The 20,185-nt window shown below is 43.3% G+C and overlaps 1 protein-coding gene across 2 annotated transcripts in view; it reads right to left on the minus strand.

The window, feature by feature from the left end:
- The window catches only part of megf11 (multiple EGF-like-domains 11), a 258,619-nt gene that overhangs the window by 206,312 nt on the left and 32,122 nt on the right, over positions 1-20,185 (minus strand). For both annotated transcript variants that reach the window (XM_055155759.1, XM_055155758.1), the window contains exon 4: positions 5,739-5,831. In XM_055155759.1, coding sequence (XP_055011734.1) covers positions 5,739-5,831 — 93 coding nt within the window. The remainder of the gene's footprint in view (positions 1-5,738; positions 5,832-20,185) is intronic.

Raw genomic sequence — 20,185 nt, forward strand, 5'->3', positions numbered from 1 at the left:
CACACGAGCAACACAATCAATCTGAGCGCTTCAATGAGCTTTAAGTCTTTAAGAACATGCGCTAAATATACCTTACAGAGAGCGGCGGCGGCGGCGGCGAGGAGACACGAGGAGTTATTACACTCACTGTACTGACCCGTCTGGCAGCTTCATCACACAAATGAAATCAGTCATGCTTAAAGAATCCAACCATCCACAAGAACGATCAAACTCTGAAAACTTTAAAGTCCAACAAACTCATAATGTCTCTGTGAACGTCTGTGTGACAGTTTTATTCGCTCTGATTCAATCTGCACATCACAGCCCAGGAAAGATTCGATTTGGTGTTTTGCCGAACGCGGCTCAGATACGTACAGTGTATTTATTTATACCTGTTCACACACACACACACGCACACGGTGTATTTCTTCTACGTCTCAGACACACAGTGTGCTCGGTGCAGACAGCGATCAATGGCGTGAGCGTTTGGCGGCTCACATCACAGTAAATGACTCGGGAGCGTCCCTCAGCACGGCTCCATCTGCAGAAACACCTTTTAAAGAAATCAACTCTTCCACGTTATCGAGCGCAATATTTTCCACCATAATCCATTTTTTGCATTTGCATTTCCAGTCGGGAGGGAGCGGCGGTGTTTGGGTCCCTGGTTATTTTTCGGACAAAAGAAAAGTATTGATACAAAGAAGAAGGACAGTTCATGTTATCAGCGACAGCAACGAGCACAGAACGAAAAGAGGAGACACCATGGATGAGAAGAACCCGTCTGTCCAGCCACCGGTCTCACCGCCAGGACTCGTGTGAGGTTCTCCGGCCTGAGAACTGTTCTAATATAAAACACAAACATCCTGAACACACAGGATCTACACCCATGATTAAGAACGTATCGATACTGACCGAGCTTTAACTGGACCTAATGAGACGATTTACAGATTTAACATCTCGTAATTTTAGAACTTTTACTCAAACAAATTATGATTTAAAGGAGATAAACTGTGACATTTACACAGTTTGAACTCTGTGAAAGTGAACTGTTTTTTAAAGAAAATAAGGTCCAATCTCAGGCTCTACACTGGTATCGGTTCATCTTGAGCATCGGCCGATACTTAAAGTAAAAAGATCAGTGTCAGTAGGAGCTGAAAAAGCTGGATCGGTGCATTGTTGGGACTTCAGTAAACTCAAGATCCACAAGATCCAAACTTTAGAACAATTATAATTAATTTTATCAGCTACGGTCAGAATATTTTGTTGAATTTTGATTTTTGTGTTTACAGTTCCCAGGCCAGGGCTTTTTAGAAGATCAATATTTGGTAGAACATTAGAACATTAGAACATTAGAAGATTAGAACGTTAGAACACATTCTACGTGTTCTACTGTGTACACAGTAAATCAGGATGTGGGTCAAATGTGTCTGGGTCTGGCTGGAGAGACGTAAAAAATGAAACTTGGAATAAAAGTGATGTGATGGTGATTAGTGAAATTAGTGATGTATTTTCCACAGCAGTGAGCAGCAGGCACCAAGATCTCCATTCACCACAGCAGCTCCTGTGGAACCACACACTCAGAACACAGCTCCAGCTCTGCAGGTACGCCCGAAACACAGATCTGACTCTGCCAGGTACGCCCGAAACACAGATCTGACTCTCACAGACGCCCGAAACACAGATCTGACTCTCCACAGACGCCCAAAACACAGATCTGACTCTACACGTACGTCCAAAACACAGCTCCTTTTCACTTCTTGAGCCTCACACTTTTGTTTTGGAGCCTCCTGCTGTGGGCACTGATCTGAGGTCAGCTGGAACGCCTGAGGGTGGGAGCGAGGAAGAGGAAGAGGAGGAGGAGGAGAGGATGAGGAGAGGAAGATCTGTGTTTTTGGACTTTACGGACAACAGCAAAACTCTCTCTCTCTACCTTCTGCCCACAATAAGGAGCCTTCCCCGAGGCAGAGAACTCAAAAGCAGGTCTTTGAAGCGGCTCCAGGACCGGGCTGAGGTACCGGCTTCGCTCTGGGCCTTCTTCGCGTCCTACTCCGTCGTCACGGTGACACTTTAAGCCCCCGTCTCCTCCTCGGCTCCGGCCTCATCAAAACAAAGTGCAAATAAAGCGCGGCATCGATTTCGATCTGCCGAAGATGAACGCGACGCACCTTTTCCACGAGGCGTCCGCTCAAATTTACGGGCACAGAAAACGCTGAAGCACTCGCACAACGGAAAAGGAAAAAGGAGGGCAGATTTAATTTGAGAATTGGCACGCGCTGCTCATTTCTGCACATGAAAGCTTGCAAATGAGAAAGCCTGGACTCCTGCCTGGGCCCGAGATCTACACTTATGAATAATGCTTCCACTCACTCCGCAGCAGCTCTTCCACTGAGGTGGATTAGCTCAGCACCTGCACAGCCTCCCACAGAGGGGCCCCGGAACCCCCCCCCCCGAGACCCCCCCCCCGGGACCGAACCCCCCCCGCCCCCAGCTCTGTCACATCAGACTCCGCCCCCTCTGGCCCCTGTGATTTACGCGCGGCACTAATCAGGAAATGGCTCTCGTGCAAATGAAAAGGCGTCGATCTGCGCGTGAGTCTGGCTCCATGACTCACTCAGTGTAACAGATTACATGTACTGGAGTTAAGTAATCAGAGTACAAATGATGAGTAACTGTATTCAGTTACAGTTACTGTTTCAGTGAGTGGTAATTGGATTACAGTTACTTTGTTGAAATAAATGGATTACACAGAGGGATTTTACTGTTTTCACATTATTTTTATTTAATTATTTTTATTTTTTCGGTAATTCCACTCATTGCTGGAAACTAAAAGACCACTGACTAAAACCAGGACTAAAACCAGGTCTAAACTAGGTCTAAACTAGGTCTAAACTAGGACTAAACCAGGTCTAAAACAGGATTTAACAGGACTAAATCCTGCTGTGTGGACGTGTTTCTTCATTTTCTATCAATAATATTTTTAATACGGTTCAGTTTCCTCGTCTTTGTTTCTCTACAGCAAATCAAGTAATCCAAAGTAATCAGATTACATTACTCACTTTAAGTAATTTAATGGATTATGTTACAAACTACATTTTGGAGTATGTAATCTGTAATCTGTAGGGGATTACATTTTAAAAGTAAACTTCCCAACACTGTCACTCTGAACACGACGTTCGCAACATCAGTGTTTAACGCCGCCGCTGCAGCACAAACCCCGGGTCAAACGCTCGGAAGCTTTCAGTTCAAAATCTGAGTTAAAGCAACACCTGTCAACACCTGTCAGCACCTGTCAACACCTGTCAACACCTGTCAGCACCTGTCAGCACCTGTCAGCACCTGTCAACACCTGTCAGCACCTGTCAACACCTGTCAACACCTGTCAGCGCCTGTACAGACAGTGTTGGGAAGTTTACTTTTAAAATGTAATCCCCTACAGATTACAGATTACACACACCAAAATGTAGTTTGTAACGTAATCCATTAAATTACTTAAAGTGAGTAATGTAATCTGATTACTTTGGATTACTTGATTTGCTGTAGAGAAACAAAGACGAGGAAATCTTCACATAAGAAGTTTTGTCTGATAAAAGAAAATAAAAAGTCCAAACTTTACTGAACCAAATTAAAAATATTATTGATAGAAAAAAGAAACACGTCCACACAGCAGGATTTAGTCCTGGTTTAGTCCTGGTTTAGACCCGGTTTAGTCCTGGTTTAGTTTTAGACCTGGTTTAAACCTTTAGACCTGGTTTAGACCTGGTTTAAACCTGGTTTAGACCTGGTTTAGTCCTGGTTTAGACCTGGTTTAAACTGGTTTAGACCTGGTTTAGACCTGGTTTTAGTCCTGGTTTAGTCCTGTTTAGACCTGGTTTAGACCTGGTTTAGACCTGGTTTTAGTCCTGGTTTAGTCCTGGTTTAGTCCTGGTTTAGTCCTGGTTTCCTGGTTTAGACCTGGTTTAGACCTGGTTTTAGTCCTGGTTTAGACCTGGTTTAGACCTGGTTTAGGCCTGGTTTAGTCCTGGTTTAGACCTGGTTTAGACCTGGTTTAGTCCTGTTTAGACCTGGTTTACCTGGTTTAGACCTGGTTTAGTTTAGTCCTGGTTTAGTTTAGACCTGGTTTAGACCTGGTTTTAGTCCTGGTTTAGTCCTGGTTTAGACCTGGTTTAGACCTGGTTTAGACCTGGTTTTAGTCCTGGTTTAGTCCTGGTTTAGTCCTGGTTTAGTCCTGGTTTAGTCCTGGTTTAGTCCTGGTTTAGTCCTGGTTTAGTCCTGGTTTAGTCCTGGTTTAGTCCTGGTTTAGTCCTGGTTTAGTCCTGGTTTAGTCCTGGTTTAGTCCTGGTTTTATTGTCCGGCAATGAGTGGAATTACCAAAAAAAAAAAAAAGGGATACAGTCCAAAATGTGAACATAGGAAAATCCCTCTGTTTAATCCATTTATTTCAGCAAAGTAACTGTAATCCAATTCCCACTCACTGAAACAGTAACTGTAACTGAATACAGTTACTCATCATTTGTACTCTGATTACTTAACTCCGGTACTTGTAATCTGTTACTCCCCGACACTGACGACGCCAGAAGTGCCACCAGAGTTTCCCTTTTACTCTGATGATGATGATGATGATTCATGTGTTTCATTTACACACAGACCAGAGACACATGAGGCTGTGTCAGATCTGTGGAGAGGCGAGCCGCTCACTCATGCTCCATTTTAAACAGATTTGTGAATGAAACTTACAACTGTAATGAAACAAAATCTACAGGTTTGAGTCTGATCCAGAGACTCGGTGTCGTTCTGATGATGTTTGGATTTATTCAGGTCGATGTAAATAAAAACTTTTTGGAAAACGACGCTGCACGATGTGATTTTGGAAAACGGAGGGAGGGAAATATTCGTTTCTCTCAGTTTGGACTCTGTGTGTAAACGCAGTCTGACTGTTCCCGTCACCGAGCCTCTGATATTTCTTCTGTTTCTGAACGAGCAGCTCTGTGGCATTTTGGTTTTACACAAAGTAGCTCAGGGGGAAAAAGGTTGGAGACCTGAGCCGAGGAGACAGACTCTGGAATATTCTCATTAAAGGACTGACATTTCCATGGAGACGAGCAGGACCTTCCCCCACAGAAGCAAAAGTCAGGTTTGTGGAGGTGCGAGCTCATTCACGGTAACAACAGACACTCAAAATCCAAAAACTTTTCTTAATCGGGTGTATTTTTTGGCTGAAATGTTCCACGGTGGGGCTTTAAAAGAGCAGAGAGCTTCTGGCGAGTCTGATGTGAACATTAGGCTGATTACAGAGCGGATACGACTCACTCCTCTGAGCTCCGAGGAACCTCCCAGAGACACGAGACAACAGGACAAAGACCGCGCCTGGCACCGTCCCCGACACACACACACACACACACACACACACACACACACACACACGGGGACCACACACACACACACACACACACACACACGGGGACCACACATCCGTCCACTCTCTGGGTTCATCAGGCAAATAGTTCAGCAAATGAGAATGAATAGAGCCTTACCTGTTCCATTGGCTGTGTTTGCTATAGAAGAGAGGACACACAGCTAAGCAGCTTTGAGATACAAGTGCACACACACACACACACACACACACACACGCACACACACAGAGACACACACACACACACACACACACACACAAACACATGTACCATTCACCGAACACTCTTTAAAGGTCTTTAAGGGTCTAAGGGTCTCTAAGGGTCTTTACAGAGTTCAAGGCGACTCACCACTGGAGCAGTCCAGACCTCCCCAGCCCGGTTCACACTGACACGAGTCCGGAGACACACACCGACCGTGAACACACTCCTCCGAACACAGAGCTGCAACACAAACACAAACACAACACAACAACATGAGAGTCCAGCACACGTAAAACACACGTTTACACCCTTTACTCTGTTTCATTCACATGTTTAACTCTGACTTTTTTGCACATTTAGGCCGAGTAATTCTCTCAAACTGATTCTGTTCCACCTTGTGATGTCATGTGGTGATACAGGAAGTGCTCCACTGTGTTTTTAAACCAGGGATCTATAATAAAAACTGGATAAGCCCCTCCCCCTTCTGTCCCAGCAGGAGTTTGGGCCCAGAAAAAATTCTCCCTCAGAGGCAAAACATTTTGGGAATTGAACCTCCTCGTGTTCTTCAGGGCGTCCAGCTTCACAAAGGTCAGATTTAGTAGGATTCTTTTCTATTTTCACAACATAAACTTTAAAAAAAAAGTTTAAATCCTCCTAAAGTGTCTTTGTCAGACTGAGCCTCGCTGCTCTCGCTCGCTCCAGCTCCTCTCGCTCTGATTGGTCCAAACGCTCCACGTTACAGACGTCACTCGGGTGGGAGGAGCTCGATTCAGGAAGTAAATGCAGAAGTGAACTTTTTTTTTAGGCTCATGAGTCGACGAGCAGAGGCCACGGAAAACAACACCACACCATCTTGGGTTCATCTTCCAGATTAGATTCTAGTTCTATGTTTTAACCTCCACACACTTTCTCACATGATCGTTTTGACCAATCAGAGCGAGAGGAGCCAGAGCGGAGCCAGAGAGGAGCCAGAGAGGAGCCAGAGAGGAGCCAGAGAGGAGCCAGAGAGGAGCCAGAGCAGAGCCGGAGTAAAGATTAAAAATCTGTTTTTAAGACAACTGAGAGCTGAGAAAAAATTATGATCTGAAAATAGGTAAAAATCTCCACAAAAATTCTGACATTTTTTTAAAGTTGTAGGTGCCCTGTCAGTCCCTGTCAGCTCCTGTCAGTCCCTGTCAGTCCCTGTCGGCTGAACACAAGCAGTTTGTGATTACTTTACGCCCTGTGGGAAAAATCCTTTCTGGACTGTTTTTTGTTGTTTTTTTTGGCTGTGGTACCAGTGTCCACTGCTCCAACTCAAGACAGACACAAGCAGCAGCTCCCTCCAGTTATTTTAACAGATCCGTGAAACCTTCACTACAATCATCTGGATCATTTCAGTCCTGGAGTCGCTGATCTCGACTGAACTAAAAGGAAAAGGAGCTGTTCACTTGAAAACGACCACTTCATCTTAAAGGAGTCGTCTGTCTGAGCCTCCTGTAAAGAAATTCTTATTAAAGGCATCTAAATATAGTTTCTCTGTTCATACTTGGACATTAAAGTTTTTGGATCTAACCCAACAGAACTGTCTACAGCCAGTGTGCACGAGGCCGAGAGCGACGCATGTTTTTATTAAACGTCTCCAACAATTTTGCAGTAGATGTTTGTTTGGCTGAGGTTCTGGACCAGAGTGGGAGGAGATTCTTCTTCTTGTTTTTCTTTTTCTATATAAAACAAACTTGAGAATTGTAATATTTGTGAATAAATACGGTAACACTTTATAATAACTACACCTTATTTAGCCTTAATAAAGCATGAACAAAGACTTAATTAATAATGAGTCACGCTTAGTAACTACTTAATTACTAGGGCTGGTATCATTAAGGAGTTGCCGATACGATACATATCTCGATACAGTGAACTTTCGATTCGATATGATATATTTCAAATTGATTCGATACGGTTCAATAAAAAATAAAGGCTAAATCATGTCTGTGATACTAAAAGTCTTTGTTAAATCCACTTCTTGTGCAAAGTTAAAATGAAACACAAACATTTTAATCATCAAAACAGTAAAAATGTCAAATGTGTCGCATAAATGAGTTTCCTTTGACTCCACAAACAACAAAACTGTAGCTGTAACAAAATAATTTAGTAAAACACACCTAAAAATACTCTTAGTGAAATATTGATACAGCAGCCCACGATATCGATACTGTATGATCACATTAAACGATACGATATATCGATATTCCGATATTTTTGCACAGCCCTATTAATTACTGCCTTAATTAGCACTTAAAGGTTGTATAGAGGACTTATTTAAGGGAAAAGAAATACAGCGACAGTCCTTTTTCAAATGTTGTACATGTGCGACACCCCCTTCCTCCTCCACAGCTCCTCAGCAGAAACACCTCCTCCTCCCGCCTCTTTACTCTAGAAATCACACTTGTTTACAGCCAGTGCGCGTTCAGAATCACCGCTGAAGTTTCCTGTCGAGAAGTAATTTAGCGACCGACGCGTCAGTTTTTAGACCCTTCGTCTGCTTCAGTCGTGTCATCGCTGGAAGAAATCGCCAAGAATCACCTCAGTTTGTCTTCGCTCCTTTTCCTCTTCTCGTCTTTTTTTCTGCGACCTCAAAAACGGACTTTCTTTTGCGACGAACTGGTCGTGGATTCTCGTCCGCCGTCGCAACAAACTTTGTGCGAATTGCAAGGAAGCGACAGTTTGAAAAAGCCTCTAAGAACCGCCGCATAAGTCACTTACACTAGAAACGCAGGGAGTTTGATTGACAACCTTACAGCCAATAGAAAATGAGGGAGCCTCGTTTTCTATTGGCTGATGTTTATCTGGCCTCACTAGATTTTCATTCTTTTTTTTTTGGTCATCATAATTACAAGGCTGCTGTGTCTCTGTAATGGTATTTTAAACATTTATTGACAATTTGGAAAAAATTAAAAAATAAAAAAAAATCCTCCATACAACCTTTAACTTGCACTTAATTCTCCTGTGCTGTAAATAGTTACTCATAATTATTTCTTCACGTCAGAAAAGCTCTCAAAAAGACTTAACTAACAGATAACAGCTGCCGGAATTATCACTGCATTGCATTATTAATAAATCATTCTCTCATAGCTTATTAATCATTAATAAATGCTCAAATTTGTACTTAAATATAGTTAGTTCATGAGTAATTAAGTATTAAATAATTATGAGTAACTATTTACAGCACAGGCAAATTAAGTGCAAGTGCTAATTAAGGCAGTAATTAAGTAGTTACTAAGCGTGACTCATTATTAATTAAGTCTTTGTTCATGCTTTATTAAGGCTAAATAAGGTGTAGTTATTACAAAGTGTTACCATAAATACATACGTACGTGCGAGCTCTACACGTGTGATTACATCATTACATCATTTCAGAATTCCTGAAAGTTCAGTCACTGCGATTATTGTTGTAAATCAGTACAAAAAGTTTATCACAAAAAAAAATACAAACTACCACTTCATGACATCACAAGGTGGAGCAGAGCGTTTGCAGCTTTGGAGATGTAACAGACTCAGAATAAAGATTTACTCAAACATGTCGGAATAAAATAAAATAAAACAAAACTCTACGTCTGTTTTTGAGCTTTAAATCTCACAGGAGTCGGTTTTACATAATCCCGGACCTTTAATCTGTTTGAGTAATTTCTTGGACCAGTTTTTCTCACTTCTATTTGAGTATTATTATTTTGAAGTAGAAGTCGACTTTTTTTTCTTTTTATCCATTTTTGGCTTCTCTTGCACCTCTGCTTCTCGGACGTTCGGAGCCATTAACGTCACGAGCTGTTTTTGGGTTAATTGAGAAGGAAACGAAAAGGAATCCCTCCGGAAGACGCTGGTTAGATTTCAGATATTTGTTCCAGTGTTCAGAGCAAATAGCGGGGATAATGTATTGTTGTTTATGGATGCTTTTGATGCAGTCCGCGCGCTCAGAGCCTGAAAGCTTCTTGTGTTCACGCCTCGCACTTGTTTGAAGATGTAGAAAGGATTAGTGCAGTAAAGCTTTCACCAGCGTAATAAAGCCAAGATTTACACCGCAGACTTTTGGAGGTGAACTGAACGCCGGGATGTGGCTGGCACCGAGATGGAGATGTGTAATTAGGCAACTTTACTTAAACACACAGAATAAAACACAATTTATAACAAGAATCAGGGAGAGAACAATATGCAAATCTGACTCGACGATCTCATTACGGATTTAAGTTCATGGTGCAATATTTAAAGGGACATATCACTCCCCAAACTGATGGACCTGGAGCAGAGACCCCCGACCAGAGGTGGGACCAAGTCGTTGTTTTGCAAGTCTCAAGTAAGTCTCTAATCTTTGACCTCAAGTCCGAGTCAAATACAGTCAAGTCCAAGTCAAGTCCAAGTCGTCTGCTTTGAGCTTTAAGTCGTTTAAGTCTTTAAACCAAAGATTTTTGCAATTTATATGGATTTTAAGACAAATTGTACTGAAAAATTCATGGTATATTTATATATGAGTATTTACAGAGTATATTTATAGAGTATGTGAGTGGGGTTGTTGTGTGTACAGTGTCGTTCACACTAATCCAATGGAAAACGGCTCCAGAGACGGAACGATCTGGTGCCTCCAGCTCCACGAGTTCATGTTTGTACAGATCTGATCCGGCACCGTGTGGACGCCTGAAAATTCACCACCAAATTCACCACAAAACACTAAGACACACAACATGTGTCCAGTCACATAAACGTGTGTCTGTGCACCACCTGCACACGTATAATGTGTGAAAAGTTTCACATGAACCAACAACACGACAGAAACACAGAACAGAGAGAACACCCCTCTGAGCACAGACACAGAGAGAACACCCCTCTGACACACAGAGAGAACACCCCTCTGACACAGAGAGAACACCCCTCTGTGACACACACAGAGAGAACACCCCTCTGAGAACACACACACCCTCTGAACACACAGAGAGAACACCCCTCTGAACACACAGAGAGAACACCCCTCTGACACAGAGAGAACACCCCTCTCACAGAGAGAACACCACTCTGACACAGAGAGAACACCCCTCTGACACAGAGAGAACACCCCTCTGACACAGAGAGAACACCCCTCTAGAGAACACCCCTCTGACACAGAGAGAACACCCCTCTGAACACACAGAGAGAACACCCCTCTGTGACACAGAGAGAACACCCCTCTGTCACAGAGAGAACACCCCTCTGTCACAGAGAGAACACCCCTCTGACACAGAGAGAACACCCCTCTGTCACACCCTCTGACACAGAGAGAACACCCCTCTGTCACAGAGAGAACACCCCTCTGACACAGGGAGAACACTCATATTCCACTGAGTCTCTGTGTCCTTTAGTCCAACACAAACTGAACCACATCAGACACATTAGTTTATGTAAATGAATCATGTGGTTTAAGTTTAGTTTCTGTAAAACATAAATGTGTCAAAGTTGTGGAAAGGGAAAACCTACGAACACAAACGACGTGTGTGGACACAAATAACTTCTGATACGATGATACGTGGATTCGATTCAGTGTAAAGGAACATGAGAGTTGTAGAAATGCAAATGTTTCCTTGTTAAATGTCTGAACAGGACATTTCACAGTCAGAATAAAACAAATTCAGTTCAGCTTCTGTCGGACTAAAGGACACGACTCGTGTCCACGACAGAAATAAACTTGAGTCTGACTGAAGCTCTTGACTCTGAGAATCAAAGAAGCAACAACATCATGGAAAATGGGCTCAAAGTGTGACTTTTTTTAATGATCATATTAAACGAGAGAGACAGACTCCTCCCTCCCCTCCTCTCCTGTTCGATCCACGGTTAGAGTTTGGTAAATTAATGCTCCCAGGGAATGAAGTTGCCTGACCTCCTCCTGATGTTCATACGTGTGGAGTTTAAGTTCCGCTGTGTGTAAAAGTGAAGCTGTAACAGACTCTTCACTTGTACCTAGAAGAAACGACAGAGTCTGCGTCGACGTCTTTACAGTCTGACAAACTAGACTGATCATATTTCTGTTTGTGAAAACCTGGACACCTCACCGGGGCTGAGGGGTGGAGCCTCGACACTGAGCTCCTCTCACCTCATGAACTGTGCACATGACCTCACACTGGTCTCGACCGGGACGGAAAACGGGGAATTTCCTGTCCAAGTCATCACTAAATACACATTTGCTCTTCGGCGTGTTTCAGACTGAGCGACTGTTTGTGTCTCGCTCCTTCTGAGTCACAGACGCTCAGTTTAATGCCCCAATGAACGGAAATGAAAACCCGAACATTAACAACCCGGACGCCCAGGACAGGACTCAAAAAACAGACATGTCCAGGGAAAAACGGAAATTTGGTCAACCTAGAGAAACGAGGGGATGAAGAGTGACAAACATGATGAAGGAGCGAACAAACAGAACCCACTGAAAACCACTTCATCCTCATCCTACAACAATTATATAATATATAGTCGAGTTTGAGCTGACGTCATTGTTATTAAAAGTCCGCGTTGCTGCTGGGAAATATTTTGGTCGGAGGCAAGAAACACGGTAGCGTCAAACACAGTGTCGTAACCTCGCGTATTTCTCCCTGATAATGGTAAATTCCTGCTGCATTATCAGATGCACAAATAGAAGCACGGAAGAAGGAAAATGTCTTTTTCGTATTCTGAGTGAAAAGAACCACTAACGGTGAATTAAACGACTTTCAAACATCCGCAGAGCAAACGTAGAAGATCCTAACAAACTGTGGACTCAACAAGTTCAACAACACATCCAGACTCTTGGAGGTTTTCATCTTTTCTGCTGTGAATGGCCCAGGAGTTTCCACCAAGTCATTGTGGATGTCGCCCAAGTGAATATTTGTCCAGGGAGTTGGAGATTCTGACCAGAAATTTGGTTTGGTCCAGGTTCTGTCGGGGTTGAAAAGGGTGATTTGTCGTCCGTCGATGTTTATGACCAATTTCTGGTCAGATGGTCTTGGGTCCTTTGCTGTTAGAGTGGAGAAATAACCGGGATCAATACCCTTTACATCAGTGGTGCTCAATATGTTGATCTCAATCTACCAGTCGATCTCCAAGGTCGTGTGTGTAGATCGCCGTGTCTTGTCTCAGACTCGATCGTGTTTGGACTCGGTCTTGTCTCTCACTCGAGGTTTGACACTCAACAAGTGTGATCATATTTCATTGCGGCCGCTGCTGTTGGTAATAAACTTGTAGCGGGTGCAGGAGCGTGTGGGGCGTCTCAGTGCAGCCTGTGCGCTCATTTGAAACCCGCGGAGACTCTACGGCGCATCACAAACACACACGCTCCCTATGCACGGCTCGTCTGCGACAGCGTGTGCCCTCGTGTACCAGCGTGCATCACAGGGCAGGTTCAACTTCCTAAACATCCTACCTGTCCACCTGCCTCACGTCAGCACGCCGCCCCTCGCCTTTTCACGCTCTCGCTCCTTCCTGCGTACAGCCAACACAAGCCCCTCCCACAGTGCGGCTGATTAGAAGAACAAGACCAAACGTGAAGCAAAAACCAGTCTAAATTTGTGTTCCAGTGTTGGCACAAAGCAGGTCTACAGCATAGAGCGGATCTACAGAACAGACCTACTGCCACATTTGGCTGAAGTTTGTGTAACAAAAGTGACAAATGCATCTGTGTTTGTCACGATGTGCGTTTGGTTTGGTAAACGTGCAGAGGCTGGTAAATATCACTGCAAAACCACAAAAGAATGAAACTCCAGTTTGGAACTTTAAAAAACAGGTTTAAAAATCTTCCTTCACTTTTTTCACAGTTTTGTGTAAAGTGTCAGAGGAAGTTCTCTTAAAGAAGAGGTTCTCAAACTGTGGGGGAGGGTCCAGAAAAGAGCCACAGAGTGTTTCAGTGCAGTTTGTTTGACTTTGTATCAGGTCGATCATTTTGACTTGGTCGTTTTGTAAGAAGCTCACATGATGAAAAAGTGTGAACCTCTGACCTGGAGGAACGTCTGAGGAGAACAGGTCTGGTTTAACTGTTGCTCTGGAGGTGAAAGTTTAAAACCAAAACTCAGTCACTAAAAACGTCACATGACGAGTCTGTGTCGTTTTAGATTTAAAATTATATCGAAACTGACGAAAAGAAAAAAAAAGATCGACCAATACGAAGAAGAAAGACGATTGTTTTTCTGTCAAGTCAAAAACTTGAGGTAAAACCAAACAGAGAGCCACAGAGAGTCACACACAGAGAGCCACAGAGAGTCACAGAGAGCCACAGAGAGCCACAGAGAGCCACAGAGAGAGAGTCACAGAGAGTCACAGAGAGCCACAGAGAGAGCCACAGAGAGAGCCACAGAGAGTCACACAGAGCCACAGAGAGCCACAGAGAGCCACAGAGAGTCACAGAGAGCCACAGAGAGCCACAGAGAGAGCCACAGAGAGCCACAGAGAGTCACAGAGCCACAGAGAGCCACAGAGAGCCACAGAGGAGAGTCACAGAGCCACAGAGAGTCACAGAGAGCCACAGAGAGCCACAGAGAGTCACAGAGAGCCACAGAGAGGCACAGACAGTCACACAGAGCCACAGAGAGTCACAGAGAGCCACAGAGGAGAGTCACAGAGGAGAGTCACAGAGGAGAGTCACAGAGAGTCACAAAGAGCCACAGAGAGCCACAGAGAGAGTCACAGAGAGTCACAGAGAGTCACAGAGAGCCACAGAGAGCCACAGAGGAGAGTCACAGAGAGCCACAGAGAGCCACAGAGAGTCACAGAGAGTCACAGAGAGCCACAGAGAGTCACAGAGAGTCACAGAGAGTCACAGAGAGCCACAGAGAGCCACAGAGGAGAGTCACAGAGTCACAGAGAGTCACAGAGAGCCACAGAGAGCCACAGAGAGTCACAGAGAGCCACAGAGAGAGCCACAGAGAGTCACACAGAGAGCCACAGAGAGAGTCAGACACAGAGAGCCACAGAGAGTCACACAGAGAGCCACAGAGAGTCACAGAGAGCACACAGAGAGCCACAGAGGAGAGTCACAGAGCCACAGAGAGTCACAGAGAGCCACAGAGAGTCACAGAGTGTCACAGAGAGTCACAGAGAGCCACAGAGAGTCACAAAGAGCCACAGAGAGTCACAGAGAGCCACAGAGAGCCACAGAGAGCCACAGAGTGTCACAGAGAGAGCCACAGAGAGCCACAGAGAGCCACAGAGAGTCACAGAGAGTCACAGAGAGCCACAGAGAGCCACAGAGAGTCACAGTCACAGAGTTGGAGTTGTGTGGTTGTGATTTCCTCGTTGCCCTGATCAAACCGTCGGAGTGAAACGAGCCTGAGCACAGGACACAGACGGAGACGGTGTGAGCGTAATGACTGACGACAGATCAGAGGTCGGCGCATTAATGCGGCTCTACGGCTCCGCGGCTCTACGGCTCATTAACGTGGATCAGAGCCGGAGCCGACGCGCTGGATAATTAGACAATGAGACGAGCGCGATGACAAACACCCACCACATCTGAAGACCAACGCTCTTCTCTGAGGAAATAAAACTCTCATTACACCGATCGTCTGCAGCTCGGGGCCTTTCCCCAGAGCTCTGCCGCTAACACCACGCACTGCTCTGTCTGAACCTCTGACACTGTTTTATCTGAGCTTTATTCTCTCATCTTTTTGTGTAAAATCAAACTCCTGAACAGGACCATGAACGTTCTGACCACAGGAAAATGAAAATGTGTTGTTTAAATCTATTTAGATTTAAACAAACTTTATTGATCATAAAGAGAAATGATCTGGACACAGGAGTCACAATAAAATATCATAACAAAGAGAAAAAATATAAATGCTGATAATAAATTCTAAATAAGCAGCAAAAAAGAGCGAGAGACTGGAGTGAACTAAGACACAATTATATAAACGTAAATGTCAAAAAAGTAAAAATAAAATAGAAAGTATAAGTAATAACATCAAATTACAGCTTTTTTTATACAAGAGGTCACAGGAAAACATATTTTGTATTTTATAGTTCAGTTTCCTGATGTCTGTGTCTCCATGGTAACAGGAGAACATTCTGTGAACACACGTACATGTAGAGCTCCCCCAGTGCGACGTCTGCGTGAAAGGATCAGCAGTAGAGATGAGCGATCGATTAAACGTGCGCAGGTTTAGTGCAGCTCGTTATTTAACGTTTCACTTCATTTATTTGGCTTCTGTTGTGATGAAAAGACTGAAAAGTTTTTACGTAAAACTTTATGTTGCAGTAACCGGGATACTGCACATTAGGGATGAAACAAAAACCAAAATATCGTGATATCGTATCGTCAGAAGTCTCACAATAATATCATGGGCGTCACAATAATCGAATCACAAGTTTCTTCGCTTAAATGCAGGTTTTACAGAAGTAACAATTTATCAACATCAGGAACTACATTTCCCATGATTCATTTCAGTACAAACAACATGAAGAGATGTGTTTATTACTTAAATTCTTGGGATTATGACGGAAATAATTCACACCAAAATCTTGTCGAGGTATTTTAAAAAAGTTAAAAAGTGTCGCATCTACAATTATATCAGCCTCTGCAAAATATCGCAATAAATATCGAACCGTGAGAGGCACATTGTGATAATATCGAACTGAGAGATTTGGATATCGTTACATTCCAACTGTGTTTACATGAACCAAGAGGAAACCAGGACTCTCCAAACCCGATCGTCACTGATGTGATGTAAACACACTGAGGGACTGTGAGACTCCAGACTCCGACTCGTCTCCTCATGTTTGTCGATTAAATTAAACATGAACATGATCGACAAAATTCTTAATGATCAACAATCGTTCAGTCGTCTAATCACGTCCATCCCTGATCAGTGTCGTTTTATATTCCACAAATGAGACTCACAAACATTTGAGCCTTTTGCATGTTTTGTTTTGTTTTGTGTAGTTTTGCAAGTCGATATAAAAAGAGGATCAGATTTTGTCTTTAGTCTTTGTAGTCTTTAGTCCTCGTCTCGCCGCAGCAGCAGTGTGGCGGTAAAGCCTCTGTATCGGCGCTCGCTCGCTCTGATAACAGCATTATCCTCTGTCCGGTGGACGGCCGGTGATCAGTTAAGGCTGCGGCCGGCCGCCCTTGGACTGTCTGTGTCTGTGGAACTGCGATTCCCATCAGGCCCCTGTCTCCCTCCTGGTGTCTCCATCTTTGTCCAATAAGATCTCTGTCTCTGGCCCCGTGACCTTGGAGCCTCAGATTTATTCATGCTAAGAGCCCGCGCCGCCGCCGCCGCTGCCCGTCCTGCTTCACAAACCTGGCACAGTGGCACAAAACTCCATGTAGGTCACTTTATTATCCACAGAACCCAACTCCAGCTCGAGAAGACGCTCTGCAGAATACTAATGCCGTTCAATCAATGGGCCGGGCTGCGGCTCAATATGAATGATCAGGAAATGCGGCGCTGGTCTGTGTCGGAGCGGCTGCTTCTGACAAAACACCACCACAGCAAATGAGACGATTTACAGCCTGTGGGTCTGAGCTCAGGGCCAAAGAGACTGTGTCTGTGAGGAAACACCTTCAGCAAACTGCTCCATCACAACCACCGGTTTATCACCACAAACAACCACAACTGTGTGTGTGTGTGTGTGTGTGTGTGTGTGTGTGTGTGTGTGTGTGTGTGTGTGTGTATATACAACTGTGTGTGTGTGTGTGTGTGTGTGTGTGTGTAACTGTGTGTACAACTGTGATAAACTGTACTGTACATGTGTGTGTGTGTGTGTGTGTGTGTGTGTAATATAATATACAGTATATACTGTACATGTGTGTGTGTGTGTGTGTGTGTGTGTGTGTGTAATATAATATACAGTATATACTGTACGTGTGTGTGTATACGTATATACTGTACGTGTGTGTGTGTGTGTGTGTGTGTGTGTAATATAATATACAGTATATACTGTACATGTGTGTGTGTGTGTGTGTGTGTGTGTGTGTGTATGTAATATACAGTATATACTGTACATGTGTGTGTGTGTGTGTGTGTGTGTGTGTGTGTGTGTAATATAATATACAGTATATACTGTACATGTGTGTGTGTGTGTGTGTGTGTGTGTGTGTGTGTGTAATATAATATACAGTATATACTGTACTGTGTGTGTGTGTGTGTGTGTGTGTAATATACAGTATATACTGTGTGTGTGTGTGTGTGTGTGTGTGTAATATACAGTATATACTGTACGTGTGTGTGTGTGTGTGTGTGTGTGTGTAATATACAGTATATACTGTACATGTGTGTGTGTGTGTGTGTGTGTGTGTGTGTGTAATATACAGTCTATATTAAAGGTCCTGTACCACACAAACCTGACTCTGAGTTTAGAACATTAGAACATTAGAACATTAGAACATTAGAACATGAGAACATTAGAACATGGTCTAATGTTCTCATGTTCTCATGTTCCTGGTCACACTCAGACCTGGACTTGTGTTTGTTTGAGTAAATCTTGATTATTCTTCTGTCCACATCTGCAAAGCTCCAAACGCTCTGTTCCACCTGGTGATGTCATGAAGTGGTAGTGGTGATTTTCAATTGAACTGTTCCTTTTCCCTTTAGTTCAGTCGAGATCAGCAACTCCACGACTGAAATGATGACATCACAAGGTGGAACAGCTATTTACAAAGCTACATATTTATAAAAGCAGAAAGACTTTTCATTCAGAGTCATGAGTTTTTCTAGTCAGTCTGTCGCCCCCTAGTGTCGCCGCTCACTTTCATTTCTCTTCAGCTTTAGATCAGGAATCAGAAAACACTTGATGATTCACAAAAACCCCAAAAGTGTGAGTTCAGGCTCCAGCCAATCAGAGAAGAGACAGACATTCAACAATTCTCCAGATCAAGGATTTCAGAAAACACTCATGAAATCAATCATGTTCAAACTACGGCCCGTGGTGGCCCATCTGACTTTGCATCAATTTAAAGCAAATATTTTGTGTTTATTGATTTTAAGGATCTTAGCGTGAATAAAAGGCCATTTTAACGTATTTAAGATGCACATATTTTAATTATTCTCTGTATTCAGCATCAGTCTGTGGCCCTCGATCAGTTTCTGCTTCGTCTGAGTTTAGATTTGTGGCCCTTGATGAAAAAAGTTTGGACAACCCTGCATTAGATGTTTGCAAAAACCCGGAAGTTACAGACACTCACCGTCCAATCAGAGAAGAGCTGAACCAACCCGAGTTGTGACGTCAGACTGCAGACGCTCTCCTCCTCTGGACGTCCTTTATCAAATATGAACTTCACATTTTTTATTGCATCTTTAATTCACAAGTTCATCTCACAGAAACGACACTGATGGTCACAGACGTGTTCACTCTCTGCTTTGTTTGTTGTTGTGCCGTTGGGCAAAGACTTAGACACCACCAAGTATTCTGGTGCATCACAAACGTCACGACCAAACAGCAGCGATTGGTTCAATAAAAAAACGTCCCCGTCTCCTGTCGAGTGAACGAATCCTAATGCTGCAGGTCACACGGTTTTACTCATGAATCAGACTGGAGTTAATCCACTTTTACACTTAAACAAGTCAAACTCCAGAGTTTCCTGCGTTTGACGTCATTTTATATTTCTGTAAACGTGTGACTGAAATGAAGTGAGTGTAATATTGGTATGAACTTTTCCTGGGCCGGTGTTTTATGCAGCCGTGTGTGAACGAGGACGGACCATGATCCTTTGCTCCTCTCGTCTCCAGCCTCCAAAAGGACACTGCGTTTTATTAGAGTTAACCTTTGGAAAAATCACACAAAAACAGAGGATCGAGGAACACGGACTGGAGAAATGTTCCATTTCATTTTTCTTTACAAAGTCCCGTCTGAAATGTGACTTTTTCAACCCACAGTGTTTTGGTGACGTCATGTTTTTATGAGTCGACTGGAGGTTTCAGATTCTAGAGACTGAAGAAGGAAATATCCACGAGGTAAATCCACAAATGTTTAACCTGATCATTTCTGCTGTTCACTAGAGTCAAGAACTCACTGTGTACAACAAAACTGCAAAAACTAAAGTATTAATTTTAGTTTGTATTAAATCTGATTGGCCTGTAGAATGTCGTCATGTCGTCTAAAACTCAACAATTAGTGGTTTTATATCCAGAGTTGTGCTTGTGTAACAGACACAGGACCTGACTCCAGCCTGTTCCTCAGACTCACAGACTCGACACGACTTTAACCAGGATCATGGAGAAGAAAATCTGTGTGAAGCTCAAGAGAAACTCCTCCTGTCGTCATTTAAAGAGCTCAAGTCACACTAAGATCTGTTCTAAAGTTCTAAATGTTTCCTCTTCACACACCTGGAGTTGTGTTTTGTTTCTTTCACACATGTTATTTAGGCTGAGATTTCAAACAGAAAACACTTCCACCTTGTGATGTCATCATGTTTTGTTTTTTATTTATTTAACCTTTATTTAACCAGGAAAAAGTCTCATTGAGATTAAAAATCTCTTTTTCAAGAGTTTCCTGGGCAAGAGGCCACAAAACATATAAAAACAAACATAGAAACATTCAGTAAAACAGAACAACCAACACAAATTCAAAGATCGTTAAAAACAATTACACCCAGAAGATTCCAGATCTGTTTTTAAAAATCTGTTTAAAAGAAT

The sequence above is a fragment of the Boleophthalmus pectinirostris genome, unplaced genomic scaffold (genome assembly GCF_026225935.1).
Source record: "Boleophthalmus pectinirostris isolate CB_2022bp ecotype Guang Dong unplaced genomic scaffold, ASM2622593v1 HiC_scaffold_2, whole genome shotgun sequence".
NCBI lineage: Eukaryota > Metazoa > Chordata > Actinopteri > Gobiiformes > Gobiidae > Boleophthalmus > Boleophthalmus pectinirostris.